Source organism: Chroicocephalus ridibundus, chromosome 13 (genome assembly GCF_963924245.1).
Source record: "Chroicocephalus ridibundus chromosome 13, bChrRid1.1, whole genome shotgun sequence".
Taxonomy (NCBI): Eukaryota; Metazoa; Chordata; class Aves; order Charadriiformes; family Laridae; genus Chroicocephalus; species Chroicocephalus ridibundus.
Genome location: NC_086296.1, coordinates 12,648,896 through 12,670,151, shown reverse-complemented (window position 1 = coordinate 12,670,151; position 21,256 = coordinate 12,648,896). Strand labels below are relative to the sequence as shown.

General features: G+C 38.4%; 1 protein-coding gene across 8 annotated transcripts in view; it reads right to left on the bottom strand.

Moving 5' to 3' along the window:
- The window catches only part of CIT (citron rho-interacting serine/threonine kinase), a 74,407-nt gene extending 63,444 nt beyond the window's left edge, over nucleotides 1-10,963 (bottom strand). For all 8 annotated transcript variants that reach the window (XM_063350726.1, XM_063350728.1, XM_063350730.1 and 5 more), the window contains exons 1-8: nucleotides 10,856-10,963; nucleotides 9,950-10,091; nucleotides 8,504-8,679; nucleotides 7,056-7,157; nucleotides 6,699-6,841; nucleotides 5,647-5,740; nucleotides 3,697-3,900; nucleotides 2,318-2,471 (exon numbers count right to left, since the gene is read on the bottom strand). In XM_063350726.1, coding sequence (XP_063206796.1) covers nucleotides 2,318-2,471; nucleotides 3,697-3,900; nucleotides 5,647-5,740; nucleotides 6,699-6,841; nucleotides 7,056-7,157; nucleotides 8,504-8,679; nucleotides 9,950-10,091; nucleotides 10,856-10,948 — 1,108 coding nt within the window. In that variant the 5' untranslated portion in view covers nucleotides 10,949-10,963. The remainder of the gene's footprint in view (nucleotides 1-2,317; nucleotides 2,472-3,696; nucleotides 3,901-5,646; nucleotides 5,741-6,698; nucleotides 6,842-7,055; nucleotides 7,158-8,503; nucleotides 8,680-9,949; nucleotides 10,092-10,855) is intronic.
- Nucleotides 10,964-21,256: the final 10,293 nt, after the last annotated feature.

Sequence of the window (21,256 nt, the reverse complement as noted above, 5' to 3'; positions counted from 1 at the left end):
TGGGGCAGTGGGATGGTATCTGGTTTGGGGCTGGGTTTTTTTAGAAGGTTCAGAAGTCATTCAAGAGCAGAAGTCAACAAATACAGACAGCAAAATCTACAAATATGTTTTAGTACAATACTCCAAAGAAGGGGAAAATTACCAGTTGAGACCTGACCTCAGGTTTACTGGTTGGATTCTGTTTCTGTAACTTAAGGGCTGCTTCTACAGTCACATGCTACTTAAACCCAAGGAAGTTGGGAGCTTTTTTAGAGGTAACTAACTTTTGGGAAGGGGTTTACTGAAAAGTCAAGTGTTTCATAGGTTACCATAACAACAAAACGTAACACTGAAAAAGTCCTTAATGACATATTCTTAGCCAAAATCACTGCACTAAGAATGGTTATCCTGGAGTTCCCAGCATGATAATTTAAATACCTGCAAGGCAAGGGTACCAATTTTTTCCCTACCTTTCTCAGTCTGAAATAGAAATAACATCATTGCTTTTATAGCCTGGAGAAAAGTCTGACTGCGCTGACACAGGATTTAACAATCAAAGCATCATAGAATCATTTAGGTTGGAAAGGACCTTTAAGATCGAGTCCACCATTCCATACCTCCAAAATCTTTGACCAGATTAACTTGAGGGAGTGAGATTCTTTAGTCTAAATCCTGTGACCTCTTCCAGCACTCACTAGTTTCCTCATTTTCTCAGGCTGCCATTGCTCCAGTTAAACACCACTATCAGCAGAGGTCAAGATAAGAAAGAAACCTTTAGCTTCTACATATCCTGGGCCAAACCCGACAAGGGTTTTGAACAGAATGACAGAGATACTGCCCGGAATGAACCAGCAAATGGAGAACCACTGCAGAGAGCAAAGCAATAGGCGATACATTGAATCTGCTACCAAAAGCAAGACGACTGCTGTGTTTTGTGCTAGTTACAGTGGGGTTTTATAAAGTATGAGAAATACCAATGAAGTCAGGGGTCAAAACTGCATGAATCTTCACAGGAGGTAAGTCCAGATATTACAAGGAATGATGCAATCCACTGGCCAGCTGCAGACAAAAATGGGATTTTTAAAATCCCAAATGATTATTTCAACATTATAACAACATCAGGGCTGCCTACCAGCTTGTCCATCAGTATCACCATTGTCACATGAAATGGCAAAACACTCAATTAACTTGTGCAGTTGTGTGAATACTGGACAGACGATTGCCAAGGAAACACCAGAACATATGCTTACATGCCATTTTTTTCCAGATCTGAGATAATACGATACAAATGCAATACAAAAATTTCAGAAACAGAAACTGGTGGCTTACGCAGGGTTCTAAGGAAAGAAGGCAGAGTGAGCTGAAGTCTGGCAAATATATGCTAAAATGATGAAAAAGACTCAAGGCTCAATGGCTCTCAAAGGGCAGAAACAAAGGAATTTAACACAACAGCAGCTCCACAAGTTCAAAATTAATGAATCAACAGAAATGTGAGTAAACATTCTGTGGAGCTGACAGCTGAAGTGCTGAGATAGTCATCAAAAGTAGCAGCACTGGCTTAGCAATTTATCATGGAAAATGGAGCACAATCATTGCTCTTACAGCATATTTGATAAAGAATATAAGGCAGACATGTTCCTTGCCCAGATAATCTTACAGTCCAAATAATTTAAAATACTATCCAACACAAGTCAGGCACTCAAACACAGATCATTGATGATCTGTGAAATATTTGCTTTTGCCACGGAGCTGGTGCCTCAGTACTAAATTCCATGGCTTCCATAGTATTATAAACAATTTTCTGTATAGGAAATTATCTGTTTCACTGATTTTATTCCATTCCTAGTGGAATGAACAGATTTTTGACAAAAAAATTAACCATATATTAGCCATATTAACTTTGAGGAAGAACTCCAAGGCCCCTATGACTGCTGATATTTTATCACCTACAGGAGCTGAAAAAAATCCAAACAAACTTAAATGAAGCTGTATCACAAGCAAGAACATAGCGATGCATTTTAATCTGAGGAAAGGCATGGACAGGGCCATTTTGATTTTCCAGTCTAGTGCCCGCAGTAATATGGCAATTGCATCAGAAATTCATATAGAATTGTATTAAACTTCATCTCACCCCACAATTTTCACCTGCGAGATCTTAACATATCCTACCCGAAACCAAAATGAATTGTTTTGTTAAAAACGTCTGCTCCACGACACAATCCTGTTTCATTATGAATAATTATTCAGACCAAACACAATTAAATGCTCACATTGTACAAACTTTCATGTTACCCAAAGAAACAGGAACTGTTTATAAATGCATTGTTATTCTACTTACAGTTACGGATATTATTCCAGTCAATTTTAGAAAAAAATGGATGGCAGCAGAGTCCCTCATAACCCAGCCTTTCCTTCTGCCCGCAAAGCAGGCTCTGGATCAGATCAAGAAATTCACTACTAACTTTCACGTCCTCTGGGAACTTCAGAAATCTCTGCAGTAGAAAGAAAAGGATTTCTGCTCAGTAGAGAAACAGAACAGTAAGGTTCAGTTTCATTATTCTGAGATGTGTCAGGCACAAAGGATAAATATTTATAGCATACAAATAACAGTATTGTGTATTTTTTCCAAATAGGCTTTTACATGCATTTACTACAGTCAAGATAAGAACATAGGAACAACCATACCCAATCAGATAAATGGCAGACCCAGATCACCATCTTATGCTGAACAACAGCCAATGGCATACACAAATGGAAGAGTAAAACAAAAAACTTCCCCAGAAAATTCTCCCAAACTTCCAAGGATTTTGGCTTAGGATTTTCTGAACCAGGGATGATGTTTTTGTATTTGCCAGATCTCAATGGATTCTTCTTCTGTGAATTTTTCTAGGTACTTCTTAAACCCATATAAACATTCAGCAGCTGCAAATTTGTGGCAAAGAGCTCCCCAGCATGAGAATGTGCTATATAGAGTGTCCTTATTTGTTTGTAATGTAGTTACTGCTGGCTACTTTCATTTGATGCCCCTAATTCCCATCTTAGAAGAGAAAATAGGCAACCACTCTTTGGTCACTTCCAGCTACACATGATTTATTTTTTTTTCTTTTTCTTTCCTACTGGCTCCTACAATTCTATGTGCTGCTTTTTGGACGTTACTAAGAACTAAACTAACATTTGCATAGATTATAACATCAAGATACTGTTCTTGAGCCCACCACTGGGTAAAGTTGGGATACTCTTCCCTTCCTACGCATTGGTTTAAATTTATTTACACTAAGTTTCACATGACATTTTAATCATACAGACACTCAGTATCCTCAAATATCAAGTCTTTCTGCAGCTCTTCATAGCTAGCCCTTGTTTTTACTACCCAGAAACACTCAGTAAGATTCAGAAACTTTATCAATCCATAATTCATCCTTTCAATCCATTTTCTAGATTATTTTGGAAATGCTGCAACTATAGTTGCCGAAGATGGATAGCTAAATCTTTTTTAATTCATGCATTGCAGAAGATTATTTTTAGACACCCATTACAAAAAAATAACTCGATATCTACAATACAGAGACATATAAAAACAATATAAAGTATATATTCTAAATATTTTCCGAACATAACAAAGCAAGAGACACTCATAAGCTTCTTTTTTTCAACTGTAAAAACAGTCTTTAGTTACAGCAAGTTTTTACTCAAGAACATGGAAGGAGTTCTCTCTACCTGGAAGTTCATGATGTTATTGAAAGTTTTTGCTGAAGTCCCTTCAGCAAACGGAGATCTTCCATAAATCATTTCATACGCAACGATTCCTAGGGACCACCAGTCACATTCCGGACCATAGGAAGCTTTGCCATCCCCATTCAACCCTGTTAGCATTTCTGGTGCCATGTAGTCTGGTGTGCCGACAGGTAGCTTGGCATTTACCTAGAAGCAAAGATATACCAAGTGAAATTACAGCACTTTCTATTCACTGTGATCTTGGTAATAAACCAAATCTTTTTTCTTTTTTCTTTTTGTTTTTTAAATGAGACACAATTTTCAGCCCTCCAAATTAATTTTAAGGAAGCAATTTTAAGTAAAGCTGTTAAGCAAAAAAGTGCAAGGCTAAGGAAACTGCTGATAATCAAACAGAAAGCAAGCTCTTTGGTATAAAAAGTCAAATTATCAGAGCTAACTGTTACTAGAAAGTACAAACAGCTAAAGTAGAAAAGCAGCATTCTAAAAAGCATAGGTTTACTAAACAGTGATGTTTTAAGCAGTATGCACGCTCCAGGGCTACTGCTTCAACTAGTATTAACAGGGACATCATAGCTGAAATTTCAAAAACAGTCAAATCTAGACATAAATATTCCCTGCCCTCATTCCATTCTGTGTCATCCCTACCTTTTTACCTTGTGTTCATGATCAGCAAAGTACTAGTGTTTGAATTTCTGAAGTGCTTAGAAAAGGTAATTCAGGAGCAAAAACTGCAATCACATTTGCACTGAGTGGCATAAAGAATGAAACAAAACAGCAGGCAGACTAACACATAAACCTGAAGATGCTGAAAAGATAATGTGAAGAAAAAATTTAAAAGAAAAATCCAATGCAGAGAAGCACTGAAAAGGGAAGAACAGGGAAAACAAAATATTAAGAGTCACGACACTAAGAAAATGCTACCAAAAAAAATTGTAAAACAAGGCAGGATTGTGGTATAGAACTTCATATTCTCGCTTAGATGTATTTTAATTTCAAATTATCACTTGAAATTGTATGCAGTTACCTAAATTTACAAGCAACTTATCAAAAAACCTCAACCAATTCACAGCTTTGAATATAGTGCTTTCTGGCAAGTAAAGCCTGGAACATTGGAATGTGACTCATTTCAATCAAGAGCTCCCTGGTCTTCAAAACTTTACTTAAAACAAACACAACTTTCAGTCCAATTATGAACAATTATAAATCCACTTCCGTCTTTAAACACACCATTGAACAGTTGTAAGAATCTCTACAAGTATTTCTCAGCCTGGAGAAGGCTCCAGGAGACCTTATAGCGGCCTTCCAGTACCCGAAGGGGGCCTATAAGAAAGCTGGGGAGGGGCTGTTTGCAAGGGCACGTAGCGACAGGACAAGGGGCAATGGTTTTAAACTAGAGCAGGGCAGGTTTAGATGAGACATTAGGAAGAAGTTCTTTACAATGAGGGTGGTGAGACACTGGCCCAGGTTGCCCAGAGAGGTGGTGGAGGCCCCATCCCTGGAGACATTCAAGGCCAGGCTTGATGAGGCTCTGAGCAACCTGATCTAGTGGAAGATGCCCCTGCTGACTGCAGGGGGGTTGGACTAGATGGCCTTTAAAGGTCCCTTCCAACCCAACACATTCTGATTCTATGATTCTAAGTATGATTTTGTATTGAAATGTAGCACCATGAGAAAGTAGACTTGCCTTTACCTTACTTGCCTATAAAAATTTTAATAAGCAAATATATATCTCCTGAGAGCTGCAAAAGATACTCAAGCTCATGTTTGAAAAGCCATTCATAAATGGAAAAATATCACTGTGAATAGATTATATATTGGACAAGTAAGGCAGAAGAACAAGGTGTAATCAAGGAACAGATATAAAGTTATCTTTCCCTTTTTGAGTGGCCTATCCAAACAAGCCAAAGGCAAAGTTTAAATCCATGTTATTACCGTTTTGTTTACTGTCATTTTGGCAGCTGACCCAAAGTCCACCAGTTTAATGTGTCCTGTTCTGTCAATAAGAACATTCTCTGGTTTGATATCTCTGTAAGCAAGAAGAAAGCAATCAGTACCTTTCCATACTGTTCCCCACTGTCACATCTCAATAACAGGATATCCTTATTCACCTACACTCGACTGTGCTCAGTTGCATAAAACCTTAACAAGTGGGAGTCTTATTTCCAACTGTTGTTCTGTTTCCAAGCAAATAGGAAAGTAGTAAAGTTCCCTTTATTTCCACGGAAAGTTAATAATTATTGACAGAAGATGGAAAGAGAAGGTCGTTTTGCACCTTGACTACAGGGTAACTGAGTTACAGTGAAGTATTACGTAGCTTTCTTCCCAAATTTCCTTGCAGCTTATTATTCTGTACATCTTTCAAATCCAGGCAGCTATCCTGCATTAGAAAGCCACAGCCTATGCACTAAGTGCAGTCACTACTGTTTCTTGGAACATAAAATATTTCATAACATTTCCGAAGCCTCAGAATGGAATAAATTTCTTAAACACCAATATGATTTGAAAAAGCATATAGAAACAGCCTTCAAGCCTTGATACGATCCTCAGAAAACTCTGATATTTAACTGGTCCAACATCCTATACTGCTCTGTTCACCAATCAGCGCACAACAGGTTTTTACAGTTACACTAATTTCCCATATTACTTGGTACTAAAAGCAACAATCTCTGGAAAAGATTTTCATTTTTTATAGTGCAACATTAAGGCTTCTTTTTACTAAGCCTCCAGAAAATATATATAACAATCCTTTCTTGATATTAGTTTGAACTTTACATCAAAGTTAATGCCTTTAGCTATAATTATAGTTGGAGTCTGATTAATTTTCTAATTTTCTCTTCTGATACAGCATGTGAAATGCTATCCTGAAAGAGGACAGAATATTAAAAAAAAAAATAAAACACAACAAGAATACATCATTCCAGAACACTTTTTCTGGAATGATAGTGATCAACTATTATGTGCGATGCAAAGCAATGTTTACCTACCGGTGTACATAACCCATCTGATGGACACTGTGAATGGCTAAAATCAACTCTGCAAGATAAAACTGGACCATACTCTCATCTAGTTGGTCATCATATCGGTTTAAGAGTGACAGTAAGTCCCCTCCAGGCTGATACTCCATAACCTACATAAAATTTTACAGGAACAGATATAGTTCATACATACAAAAGATATTCCATTCAATTCCTCCATATTACACTGGACACATATCAAACAGCAGCATGTAATGCAGGAAAATTTACAGAAGATGAGCACACTTCAACCACCACATTGTTCTTCAGCATACCAATGGCAACAGTGTTTAATAGAGGAGAAAAGAAACAAAGAGTAGGCATTACCAAGTAGAGATTTTTCTTGTCTTGAAATGCATATTGTAACTGTGGAATCCACGGACTGGTGCTCTGAGATAATATATTGCGTTCTTCCTCAAAAAACGACACCTACAAAAAAAGGAAGTGTTCAGTTATGTCACGATGAAAATGAGTTAGAATACATTAGAATCCCCTAGTTTCAGAAAGATTTGAGTCTGTGCCAAAGGCACACATCAAAAAAAGTTACCCAGAAAATATTAAATGCTATTTTCTTGTGATGTGCACCTTTAAAAAAGTAATTTTACTCCTTTGTGTTTTCCGTTCCCCCCCAAACCTTCTGTTGTCTAGCTTGCTTTCTCAACTGAATGGTCTCTGCAACAAAGGCCAGCTTCCCTTTCAAACCAGTGAAGCATCTACCAGTCTGGAATGCAATCTTGGTTGAGCTCATCTGGACTGACCCTAATAAAATAAAAATAATCTCAAAAGAATCAGACAAACAGAAAAGAGGCTAGAGCAACTATGGGGTAGCATCTCACAGCTAATTCAGTAATAAATTCATTGTAAGGTATTAAAATAAAGACTTTCTTGAAATCATCCTCTAGCAACTATTTAATTATTCAGATGTGCAGCCAGACAACAAGAAATTAATTGTATCACAGAGATACTGCAAGTTCATTTAGATCAACATTCCCTACATTCACTGACCCATGCTCAACAAGGCTGAGCAAGTGTCATATTGAAGGCAGTATCACACTTTGCTTTCCTGTCAACCTATGCCATAGCAAGAGTAATTTTAGTTTATCTTCATTTCTGATAGCCACAAACAATGCTAAGGAATCTCAGGAGCAACATAACAGCACCATATATTGGGAACAACTGATGCAGATATTGCTGTATGAATTCACAAGATCTTTCATGGAGTATCTCTGTCCTACTTGTCATCCCATGTCAGTGAAAGGTTAACTTCTGTTTCTCACCAAACTATGATAGCAACCTTCATTATCCCTTTTTTTAAGTTTTCAAGTAACACATTTCTCAAGCTAGTGAGAGGCTCTCCATAAAAATCCAGTCGCCACAGTTTGCCTTCACACCCACTCTTGACATTCTATGTCGCTCTTTAAAATAAAAAAACCTTAATGAATAGATTGCCTGAAAATTCAAGCCATCATCAAGCTGATCAATACTGATCCAGTATTTTCTTCATTTGTTTTTTCTTGTCTTACAATTAGATGGTAAACCCTTTAAGACAAGGGCCATTTTTCGTTTTGGACGGCACCTCACACAATAGATTCGTAGTCTATGACAATGGCTTTTAAACACAGCAAAACTACACACAAATATATTACTTCACTGAAATGTAGGATGATCCTTCTCAAGATACACTTTTAACTTAATTCTAATAGTAGTGACCAAAAGGAAATGTTCAACAAATCATAATGTATCGTTCTACTATCATAACAGAAAAATATACATACGTGCTCCTGCGCCAACAAGGACTCCTTGCTCGTCACCTTCATAGCATATACATCACCAGTAACTTTCTCTCTTACTACTTTTACATCTGCAAAGTGACCACAGCCAACCACACTCTTTACTTCAAAATCCTTCACACTGGGTTGCAGTTCCCTTAATTCAGCTATAGTCTCTGCATCTATAAAAATAAAATACTTATTTTTACATTAGCCAACTGGCATTTCATAACAAACACAGCATCAAAAATGAGGAATAAAACAAAACAAAAAGCCCCACATTTAGTTCCAGACTTTAAAGAAATGTTAAATTATTCCAGAATGTGCTTCTTAAAAAAAAACAGTATGCATAAGTACTAGAAAAAGACTGTACTAATGCATAGTTAAGACTGAAATATGGTATATACAAAAGAATCAGGAAACGTTAAGACAGTTCCCATAGCAACCATAATTCTGTCCCATTCATAACATCATAGGCTGATAGCCTCTTTTGTTTCTAATTTCTTTCCAACCATCCTTTACCAATACAAAGTGTATTCTCTAAATATGAGGGCTTTACCCAGCCGAGTTCCACGAGTCAAGTGGCAGGGTTTTCTCCTCTGCCTGTGGGAGGCACTAGTCTATTGGCTAACAAATAACCGTAGACATTTATTTCAGTTATTCAGTTCAAGTTTTCCATTGACTAGTTTCAACCAGCATGCACTGTGATAATCAATTGCTCACTGTAGATTGTTCTAAAAATTCTTCAGACTAGCAGAAAATTACTCTCTGCTAATAATATCTAGAAACCGTTGGATGGAGCTATTATAGAGGGCATGATGAGTTACTTTTAACCAAATGGCTTCCTAGAATATTTTAATAGAAAAATTGATGGATTTTTTTTTCTTCCTTTTCCCCAAAAAGAATCCAAGCACATTATCAGTAAAATATTTACTCCATCACAAATTCAATTTCTGAAGCACAGAACTACTATTTACAAGTTACACATGCAAAATTCAGGTAACACATTGAATCCAAAAGACTACTTCAAGCTGAAAGAGACAAGCTCCTTCCTAGATTTTTTTTTCCTCGTACCTCTAGTCACTGTCCTGCTCTCAACTTCTGACATCCTTCTGTTGTGCGTACTTGGAGCTTTGCTGTATGCACTACTCAGCCACTTTTAAAGAAAGTGCCTCCTCAACTACAAATATAGTACGGACTAAGAAGGATGCACATTCGAGTCACAGCACTTCAAAAGCCACTTGCATTTCACCTTTTTGGACCTGAATAAAGCCTTACTAAGATTGCCAAGATCCCCTTTGCAATGTTGAGTCTGCCCACAAAAAGTCAGATGCTCAAATCCTAGGTTACAATTTTTAATGAATCAAAGCAACTAAAGCATTATTTAAACGTTCAGATTCTTAAGAACTGTCTTTTATAATGACATCTGAAAATGAGTCTAAGCGAACTTACACTTCTTGACAAAGTTGCCAACATGTTTAATTTTCATTAAAGCGGGGTTCCTGCATTCTTCAAAAAGAACGAATAAAGAATCAAGGATGCCTTCCCGGGAGAGAGGAGACATCTGCTGTTGAGTCACAAAGAGTGGCTTCCCCTGGAAAAAAAAAAGAAGCAACAGCAGATGGAGTCTTAGACAACAATGAAAAGCCTCAAATCAATAACATATGTATAGAGCAGATTATATATTATCCATTTAAAAATCGCTACTTCAGAAATTAGACAAATGATACAGAAATGTGAGGTAAATATATCAACTCACTATGTGTATCTGTAATAGCTGTTACAGGTATTTTACTTTCAGACAAAGTGATCCTTTAAAGATTGTTAAAGTTGAAATCACAGCTTTCTTGAAACTATCTACATCTTGCTGACAACTACGATCTGAGCAGCTTTTTTCTTGACATGGTACCATGTGGATTTTTTCATGGTACAAATAGGTTAAGCAATCAGTATTGATATTAGGTCTAGAAGGAGAAGGTGCTGAACCTCAGATGATCAAGTAGCAGCTAGTTAGGTAAACGCATCTCATGACAAACCCTCAGCTACACCACGCATGAAAAAATTGTTGATAACAGGACATGGAGTGCAATATTCCATCTTTATGTGGGAAAATCCACTCAGGCTAAAACATTGACAGACAAACATAAGACCAGCTCCTATGCACTGAACTTTCTGCAGACTAGATACACACTTTGAACGTCAACAAGTCATCCTCCTCTTTTACCCCTTCCTTCAGAGGGCCACAAAGGCACGCTTTGAGTGTCCACATAGGCATGCAAAAGTGTATTTTGATACGCTGCGGGGGGACACACACAAACAAAACCGAGATCAGCTAATCCCGGGCCAGACGCTCTTTACCTGAAAAAGCAGATTTAGCCGAGAAACTCGGCTGGTGATGGGCTCCATCGGTCCTGCCTCTACCGGATTCCGGGCGCATTTAAACTTCAACATCTTTACGGATTATGTCGTATAAAAGATCGCCTGATAAAGAGAAGCGCGACTTTCAAGAAGAGGTGATTTAAGAGGCGACTTTAAATGAAAAAGGAGGATGAAGACGGGTACAATTTAAGCGACGTTTATATTTCCTTGGAGACAAAATTTATTAAAAATAACAACTTTGAACGCACGCAAACCCCCGCGCCGCTCTCCTCACCTTTACCGCCATCCGGGTTTGAACGGAGCCGAGGGCGTGTCCCCCCACCCCACCACTTCCGATGACGCGCCCCCCCCCTCCTCAGCCAATCCCGAGGCCGGCCTGGCGGAAGCGCCGTCATCACGTCCCTAGAGGAAGGGCTTCCCCCTCCTCGGGGGGGCGGGGGTGGGCGCGCGGGAGGACGGTTAACGGTTTTAACCGTCAAGGCGGCGGGCTGACCGCCATGTTTGTCGCTGAGGGAGGCCGGTTGCCGCCGCTGCGGGCCCAGCAACCGCTCGCTCCCTCAGGGCCCGGTGGGGCGGGGAGCCCGCGAGGGACCGAACGGTCCCTCGCGGGCTCCCCGCCCCACCGGGCCCTGAGGGAGCGAGCGACGGGGTTCGTTCCCCTCACCATTTATTTTTACCTTTTTTTTTTTTCTCCTTTGACAAATCGTCAAAGGCAAAAAAAAAAAAAAAAAAAGACTCATTCTGAGTAATTGTGACCAGAGCTGGCGCAACCGTAGGCTAGACGTCATAGTTGGCAGCAGCTAACTGCCAGGTAGGACAGCCAGAGGGGAAATAAAACTGTTTTGAGAAGCTTTAAACTGTGCTCCGTGAAATGCTTATTTGACCTTTATGTCCCACTTTTCTTTTTTTTTTGGTGATGTATGTGACCATCTTATTCATATATAGGGTAATTAGCTTAAAAGTGAAGTGTTGGTGAAAACGTTCCAGCTCGGCATCCCCTCCAAAGTGCCTATGTGCCGTCCATCAAAATGCTAAGTGGATTGCAGCATGACCTTGCTTTAACGACGGATGGGTACAGTGATGTCAGTGGAGAACATCAGCGTGAAGCGTTGATGCTATCTGCAAACATCACGATTATGCAAAAACACAGGATGCTATTTCAAAGTACAGTTCTTTGTTACACAGTGTCTTGGCAGGCTTTGAGCTGGCAACAGATCGAGGTGATGGGGTTCCTTAAAAGAAATAATCATGTTGCTGCATAGTGACACAAAAGAAGATGTTTTGCTATCCAGCAATCATTTTAATTATGCTAATAAGAGCTTGGCATCTAGCTGATAAGATAATGCACAGATGGATTTTTTGTATTATGACTTTATACAAATCATTTTACGGATTTGTGCTTCCTTCCACCTCTTCCAGTCCACCACTGGAACTCTGACATAATTTTGTTGTATTTCTTGTCTCAAACTTACATATCTGGGTTCATTTCAAGTTATTAAACCTGAAAGAGTTTTTAAAATCTAATTTATTGTCCACCACCTGCACTGCCAATTTGCTGTTTGGATTCCATTCAGGACACTGTCATTGTCTATGTCTCATCCACAACTGCATTGCACAAGCGAGATGAGCTCTTCAAAAGAAGTGCGATAAAGAGCTTTCTTTTCATAAACTGATTGATTTTCATGCTAGCGCACTTTAGTAAAATATCAGATCCTGCCTTGATATTTGCAGCCTACTCATATCTAAGGGTGCTCTGTCCTAGGTTTTAGACAAGTCTTACTGTCTGCCATCCAAACTGAGAGAACTTTAGGCTCCTCTGCCTTTCCCTTTCTCCAGCCGACCTTCTGCACAAATGGTGTTAGCCACCTCTCTTTTAACTGCCAAAATTACTGTTAAATATCCACGCTGTTTCTAATGCCTCTTGGGAAATGACCATATCTGTACATTAATTTAGATGTAGAAAATGAGGGAAGCAGAAGAGCTGGGTTCTCTTTCTGACATGTCCTTTCCGTATTGTGTTCAAATGATTCTATCTTCTCTGCAGGATGGTGTAGAACAGCTGATCCACAGACTGGATGAGGAGATGGCTCATTAAAGGTTTCATCTCACCCACATTAGGCTACCCTTTCCCTTCTGCAACATGAACACTAGCTGTGGGTCTCCCACCCAATATCCCAAGTTTGACCAGCCGGGTGAGGCTGGCTGTTAAAAGCATTGTTTGGGATGGATACAGTTTTCCTCATGATTTAGGTGAGGGCTCAAAAGTTAGATCACTTCCCTTTAAGAAGGCCCTTAAATATATATTTTGCTAGAAGCAGTCATGTGGTAAAAGACCACTTACTGTTTTTTCTTCTTTGTTGCGGTGTAAAAGGCTCACATAAACAAGAATATCTACTAGCAAAATGAAATAGCATAAAAATACAGCTGCACAAGAACTGTTATCAAACATCAAGAAAAGAAGCTGAAGTGGCAGATGGAGGGAGCAGGGGAGACAAAGAAAAGCTGTGCAGTTTCAGTGATAACACCTCAGTACCTGTTTCTGATGTCTGAGGTAAAAAAAAAAAAAAACCTTTTCAGAAGAAGATGTATTTTGTTTTTCTTTAAAGTGGTGATCTGAAGTCTTCAGAGTGAATGCGATGATTCCTTCATACTTTTGATATTTTTATCAAGAGCAATCACAGTAGACTAGTTCTTTGTCTTTATAATGGACAAATTATATATCAATTCTTGATTTTGGCAGCTACTCCTGTGGATAATCTCATTTCACGTGAAGGATCATTGCAAACCTGCAATTGTACAAAACAAGGGCTTATTCCTTACTATTAAATTAATAAAATAAATAGCTCTATGATTTTCTCTAAACAGGCCCCAATATGGTGCTCAACATGTTTTGACATCTCACCATGCAATTGGTTACCATCTGTTTGGCATTTTTTTATTATAAGAGTAGGGATTTCCCTTTATTTCCCCGGGCAAAATTCTCTTCCCTCGTGCTGTTGTGTAGTGCGCCAAAGTGACCCTGTTCCAAAGCTTGCTTGTCACTAACACCCTTCAGGCTTGCTCGGGGTCTAAGACACTAAGTAAAAGTAAAAGATGAGGCATGCAGTATGCCAACCTTTTGCCGAGAACCTGGTATTCAGATTCTCATCCAAACTAACATCGCCATATTTTAATGGGCAGAGAGATGCCAAATCCCCCCTAACATCATCTGGCTGTGAACTTCTGTATTTACAGCAGCGTCACTCTTAAACATCTTCATCTTTGGAGCAGCAAGACACTGGTGACTGCTCTTAGGATGCTAACTTCCTGACATTTACATATGGCTAGAAGGCGATAAAAAAGGCTTGTGCTATCACAATTATAAGAGCTAAGCATGACCAAAAAAATCCCATTTTTTGTTCTACCTTGGAAATCTCTTCAGCTCTGTGGTTTCCAAAATCTAATGCCAATCCATTCATGCAGACTGGTAGCAGTTTGCAACCTAGGCTTCCAGAGTATGTGGACCCCAGAAATAAATCGCATTCTTCAGCAATTCTTTTGTTGAATGTTATGGCTGGCCTTTACCATAGCTAATCTATATGCGTATGAAAACAAAAAATGAATTATTCCTTATCAGCTCTATTCCTTTCTGTAACTTCAGTATTCAAAAGATCCTGTAATAAACCAAGCTCTTCCATTATTTTCCTAGCCCTAACCCTGATCATAGCTGAGTTACCACTTTCTGCATCAAAATAAAGGGTTAAACTTGTCTGACTTGAACGCTATCATAAACCCTTGCTAATAGTAGCTCTCACCACTGCTTAATGGGACCAAAATTATCCTAGGCACATTTTTTTCCACTTTCTTTTCCCAAACTATCACAAAATATCCAGCTTAGATGTAATAGTCATGCACACTACAGGGGACAGAAATATTTGCACAATACATCTTTAGGAGTAACAGTTATGGAAAAGGTAAGTAAATTCCTTTTCTGAGAAAGATATGAAGGCAAAGAGAAATAATCGCCAGGAAAACATATTGTCTTTCCTTCTGCCATATTTTTAATTTCCTCCTTAGAATTTTTGGAAAAAAGATCACTCTGCAATCATTCTCCTAGGATAAGCAGAAAGGAAATGAAACTTCAAAAGACCTAAGTGGCTGTTCAGTGTTTCTTCCATAGACTTCCACTAGAATATTAAAGGCCTTTTTTGTTTATATTAGCAATACGCTAATAATAGTATTATAAGTGTTAGTGTTCACTGGGGGGGCGTTATACATTGTTTTTATTTTCCTTATATTTACAGAAGTAAAATCCACTAAAATAGTGTTTTAAATACACATGGTAGCCTTCCTATTAGATACATAGCCATCATCTATCTTTGTGTTTATTTATAAAATTTCAAACAGACACATGTGATGCTCTTCAGACCTAATCCCAGTTCTGAGGATTCCTCATTCCAGCACACACTGTTCCGTGACTACCCAGGTTTTCTTACCAAACTCTGCTAACATTACATGTTGAATTTCTCTGTAAGCCAAAACACAATCATGCTAAATTTCTGGTTTGACCAAAATGAAATGGGAACCAAATTGGGTCACTAACAACACTTTTTATATGCAAATTAAGCATTTAACCGCATGAAAGTTAAGTGCTTTTTAAATCCTAATTGTCTTACACTTTAATTTTTTTATGTTTGTCCTAGACCAAATACCTCATTACTTACTGGAGAAATAATTTATTAATTTTTAGATGCAGTAAAAAGCAAATGATCTTTTATATATCTCAGCTTCAGGCTTCCCTTGTGCCACCACAGGAACACCCCTGATTCCACAAAAATTGTCTTACAGAAGCAATTTATTAAACCTCACGATCTGTCAAGACACATGAATATTGATGTCTTCACATTAACATCTCCTGGAGCTGCTGAAAACTAAATTTGTCATGACTTAACGGGAATTATATGTTGCAGAGCAACAAGTGACAAGGGCTTAATTAAAGCAAAACTGCCAAAGTATCTGAGCAACTACAATAAACACATTTTTTTAAAATGTAGCTAAAGAACTACTTGTATGTTTTCACTGACACGGAAAGGAAGGCAATGTTGAACTCTGTTTTAGAAGATAAAACCTAGAATGGGACAGGTGCAGTTTATCATCTGGAAATTGCATACAACAAAATACTCAGTTACTCTGGAATTTAGACATGGTCATCATGTAAAAGACTGCCATATCAAATCATATTTTACCTGGATTCCAAAAGACGATATGAACTGAGATACCTTTATAGTGAAGACAGCAAATTCTTTTGAGAGCACAATTAAAACTTATTAGTAGAATTTAATCTTACTTTGGTCCTAGGATGAATGAATTCTAGATGTTCACAGGAGGACTTTTTCCTTGCCTTAAACCAACAAATCCACAGGAAAGACACCCTTTAGTTTACTACAACAATAATCTGCTTGCTTGTCATCTGCGCTTCATTGCTATGTGTTGGAATTCTATTCAGAAACCTGGCATTCCCCGCCCTCCTGTGGGCTGCAGAACGTTGTGTATCCTGATTTGTGGTGAAAGAAGTTCTGACTCAGTCTAGTCCACGCACTATATTCGGAAACTGGAAATCTGACCGTCATCAAGGGAAAGTGCTCAAAAAGATTCATTCTGCCTTAATATAAGTAGTAGGCTCTTAGCTGATCTCTGTCCCTGAGCGGAGCCAGAAGCAGAGATGTGCCAGACACACACCTCCCTGTCCAATACTGATGAGTGGCAGAGCCGTGCACACACATAAATCTTTTTGGCTGACTTCCATAAAGGTGGAAGAATGTGAATTAATTTAGGATTTAGCTAGATGGCGTTGAAAGATACTCGTATGGCGCTATACCATTGTGATTTTGGGGAGAACAGGTCTAGTGATTATTCGGAGTTTTCTGGAATAAACAAGGTTAGACTGATGTTGAAACTCAACTATGTAACAAAATGGCAGGCAGCCATCTGGGGAGGGAAGCATCACTAAATCAGTTTTCCACTGGAGTGGAAAACATTCCCCTTTTTGAAACAAGGATGTTTGTTAGTTTGTTGTTTGTTTGTGATTGGTTGTTTTTTTTAAATAGGTCAGTTCAATGCCAGTTGCAAACTACAGTTCAGTTGGGAAGAGCCTGCTCATATCAAGTCCACACACTGAGGCAGTAGCTCCACTCCTCTCTGCTGCAGAAGTCATTGGGAGTAGAAGGTGCTCTCCCGCAGCCCAGTGTTGGCTGACAGATGTAGCTACAACGTACTACAGAGTTCCAAGATTTGTTGTCTAAAAGCAAAATAAAATGACTCACTCTTACCTACAGTTCTGTAAAACAAATACTGTCAGACTGAAGCATCAAAATTAAGTATTAAAATAGATTAAAGAAAATATGCCTGTTGAAATTACGTAAGCTCTTTTTTTAAAAAAGAACAACAAAACTTTTTACTAACTCTGGTGAATTAAGATGCAGAGGCAGACTTGGCTTCTCTGTGTAAGTGAACCTGAAAGAAATTCTATCTTGTTTCTTTTGAAGATTTATTCCCAAAAATCCAGTAAACAATAATCTGTGCACTACAGCCTTATAGGCACGGTGGCGAGAATGAATAGGGTATCAAAGAACAACAGCAGCACTTTGTTCAGAGTATAAATAAAAGCATCAGAAGAGGCAATGACAACTTTAATCTAGAAGAACTCTTCCAGGTAAGACTAAAAGAAATTTAGTTATGATTGCCTGTCTATTTTTTAATTTGGAATCACGATTTTGGTACTTTACAGACTTAAGATGTACTTGCTCTGAGTGGGTGTGTTCATTCCTGTCTTGAAGAACTCACAGCAATGACAGCCTACATGTTACTTTATTTAATTCTTCTGGAATTAGTTCTATACTGTTTGCTTGGAGGCCAAGTAATATTTTACAGTGACTGTTGTGGGATTCTGATTTTTAAACAGCTTTTCCATGTTAAGAATTGTGATGAATAAGTGATTAAGACATAACACTGACAAACAGTGAAGTAACTTAATGTTCATATAGGGATTGAATGACAATTTCTGGCTGCTCTGGAGGTTCCTGCATGGTCAAATCGCTGTTTTGGAGCACTGTTCACCATTCCTGATGGGCTATTGGCCTGGCTCACATTGTTTTCTTACACTTTTAAATTTCCTTTGCTACCTGGAAGGAAAAGGCTACAAAACTAGTATATTCTTCCTCAAACAGAAAAAAAAAGGACGGTGGGAGATTGTTGCAATGATGAAATGTTCATGGTCTGCCAAGGAATTGCATTTAGCCATTTTAAGCCAAAGGCTGGATACTAAAACACCAGTCTTGAAAGAGGAACGGAAACTCCATGCAAAAGAGTTTCTGTGGAATAAACATTTCCTGCAAACAAAAAAACAGGCTTAAGACTACTTTTCTTTTTTTCGTGTGTTTTTAAAGTACTACTGACAGACTTAAAGTTTTTAAACTTACTTTTTAATAAAAGGTGGGTTTATACTACTGTTTCAAATTTCTCTATAATTGAATAAATTACATAAGTACTAAGGTAGAATATTTTCTACTTTCTGCTCTTCCCATCACTCAGCTATCCAGTTTTCCTAAGAGTAATGAGTCTTGTGCATGGATTCTCTGAAATTTTGAAATGGATCAGATGCAACATTTATTAATTGTGCCGGTGGATGGCAACAGCTAATAGCAATTACTTTCTTGGAAACAAAGGGAGAGGTGCAGACTTGTTGGGGAGTAGTACATATTACAATTCTTAAACCTTTTAAACATGAAGCAGAAAGCAGTCAGCTTTTCATATAAAACAATTATCAGAAAAAGCCTAATAGCCAACCTCAAAATGACAAAAGAACCCAAAAAATCTATGCTAAGTAATTGTTATTTGCTAACAACCTTTCTAAAGCAGAACACCAGCTACCACTTAAAATTCTCCAGGAGACAGCAGTAAAAGCAGCGGAGGGTGCTGGGTTAAGCATCAACTCAATCCACCATGAACAGATATTAGGAAATAAAGATGTTCCATTTTAGAATACAGGATGCTGGAATAAAAGAGTATTTGCAGACAGGCTGCATAGTTTGTTGCACCTCTGTCCTCTCTGTATTCTCCTCGGTTTCATTCTGATGCCTTCCAGCAACCCAACATCAAAAGATGATCTATCATCTAGTTCCTACGAATAAGAACAGCTATTTCTCTCTTGAAAAGGGCTCTTTAAATCATACTGGTTTTCTGTTTTGCCAAGCTGGGATTCTTCAGCATCAAACTGAGCCAGAGGCACAGACAGGCAATGCTGGCACTGGTGTTCAACAGCTGTGGAGAGTCTGCTAAAGGATGGCTGGTCTACAGCCAGTCTTCTCACCTTATTTGTAGCCTCTTGGGGCAAAAATGCCATCTAGACATTCAAAAAGGTCCAATAAACAGGCCGATACAAGGTATTTATAAATGATGAAGGTGCAGGAACGAGCCTGTCTCACCACCCTGTCGTTAACTGCCCAGCTGTGGTAGGAGCAGGAGGACACACAGCATGAATCAGGAGTACCAACACATTCAGAAAATGGCAACAGATAAATAACATTTTTCTTTTCATCCCTACCGAGTCTTTTGTAAGGGGCTATTTCTGCCCAAGCTGCATATAAATTTTATGTTGTTAGTAGATTGATGCTGTCTCGCTTCATCTGCACAGTGCTTCATGCCAAAACCACGAAACTGCAGGACTTCAGTCGTAAAGAAAAAAAATAATCAATAAGCCTGGGCAGCTTGTGACGCTTAGTGACAGATTTTCACTGCCTGTATGGCTATATTTTAATTTAGACAAAAATAGTTAACACCGCACTTGCATGCAAAAAGAAGTCATCTGCTTCTTATCTAATGTGTAATTCAATAATTCCTATAATTGATCTTCATTGACAGTTTATGCAAGCTCACTCACCCACACTGCACATATTGTGCTTCCTGACATAATTCCCAACATAGACTATGATATTTCAACAGAGGAAGCTCGTTAAAACAGGTCAAACAAAATAGAGAATCAGAATCTGCTGCAAGTCCTTGCAGCTGTCTGTCTCTTTACCCTCTCCTTCCCTTCTCTCCCCCCCAGTCCCCCCCGAAAAAGGCTCCCAACTATTGGTATTTTTATAATGGGCTAAAAATACAAAAAGCAGTTTTGTTAAATGTTGATAGGCTTCAGAAGAAAAATACATCATAATTTTTTCCCTAATGCTGGACTATTACTGTTGATGAGACATAACTGCCAGTCTTTATTGTTTCCGTGTGGTTTGATTTTCCCTGGAAGTGCCATATATATTCTAATGATCTGCTGAATTAAAAGAATTCTAAATCGGTTCCCAATTGATGAGACGCTATTTCAGAGATAGGCAAATAAAGGACATTTTCTCTCATAGACAAAGCAACACAAAAATTACGGAGGTGATAATGGGTCTTCAGGTGTCTGAAAGAGTGATACGTAATTTCAGAGAAATATTAACAATAGATGCATTTCCCATTTACAATAATTGTAAATAAAGAGGAACATAATGTTTCTGGTTTATAAACACAATCACTTGCCTTGCCAGCATTCTCTAACTATTTCAAATTACTCTTATTCTCCAGAGAAATGAGATATAGGAAGAGTTTAACAGACTAATGACTAATAGATACAATTAATGGTACCAGAAAGCCAGACAAAGTTAAATAGAAGCATGATAAAATACTAAACAGAAAAGGCTGTAAGATCATTTCCAGAGCATATGCTAGCACAGGGGAACTCCTAGTTTAATTTTCTAAAAATACAAAGAAAACTCCAGCTTTTTAAACAAAGCATTATTTGAAGCTCAGAGTGAGGCACTTTTCCAAAGATGTAGATTCCTTCATTACAGGTTCTCTTTCCAACTGTAAGGCCTAATTCTATAGCAGTTGAGCAAATGATTCCCATAAAGAACCTCCTTTACCCAAAAGCCTTTCCCCCCATCAGCTGGGAGTAGGCTTTTAGGCTAACTATCAACTGTGCTGCTGAATGATTTTCCAATTTCTGATGGCTATAGCAGTTCAGGTTAGTTATGCTACACCTTATTGAGCTAGTAAGTCATCCAGAGAAAAAGGAAAGCAACCAAGGGTGACACACGTGCAGATGCAATAAAAATCACAGTAGCCCGCTCTTACCATTCACGCCCACAGCAAGTTCCTAGGGAGGCTTCGGCACAGGAGAGGGATGTTGGTGTGCTCTGAAGAGTAAGACAATATTTCATGAGCTCTGCAGACGTATCATTTTATGTAGGAGCATCTTCTTTTTCCTACAGAGTAACTTCTGAAACACTAAACAAACAAAAACACTTGAAGGGCAAACCCATAAATATTTCAGTTATTTGTATATGGGTTACTCTTTTAGAGGTAAAA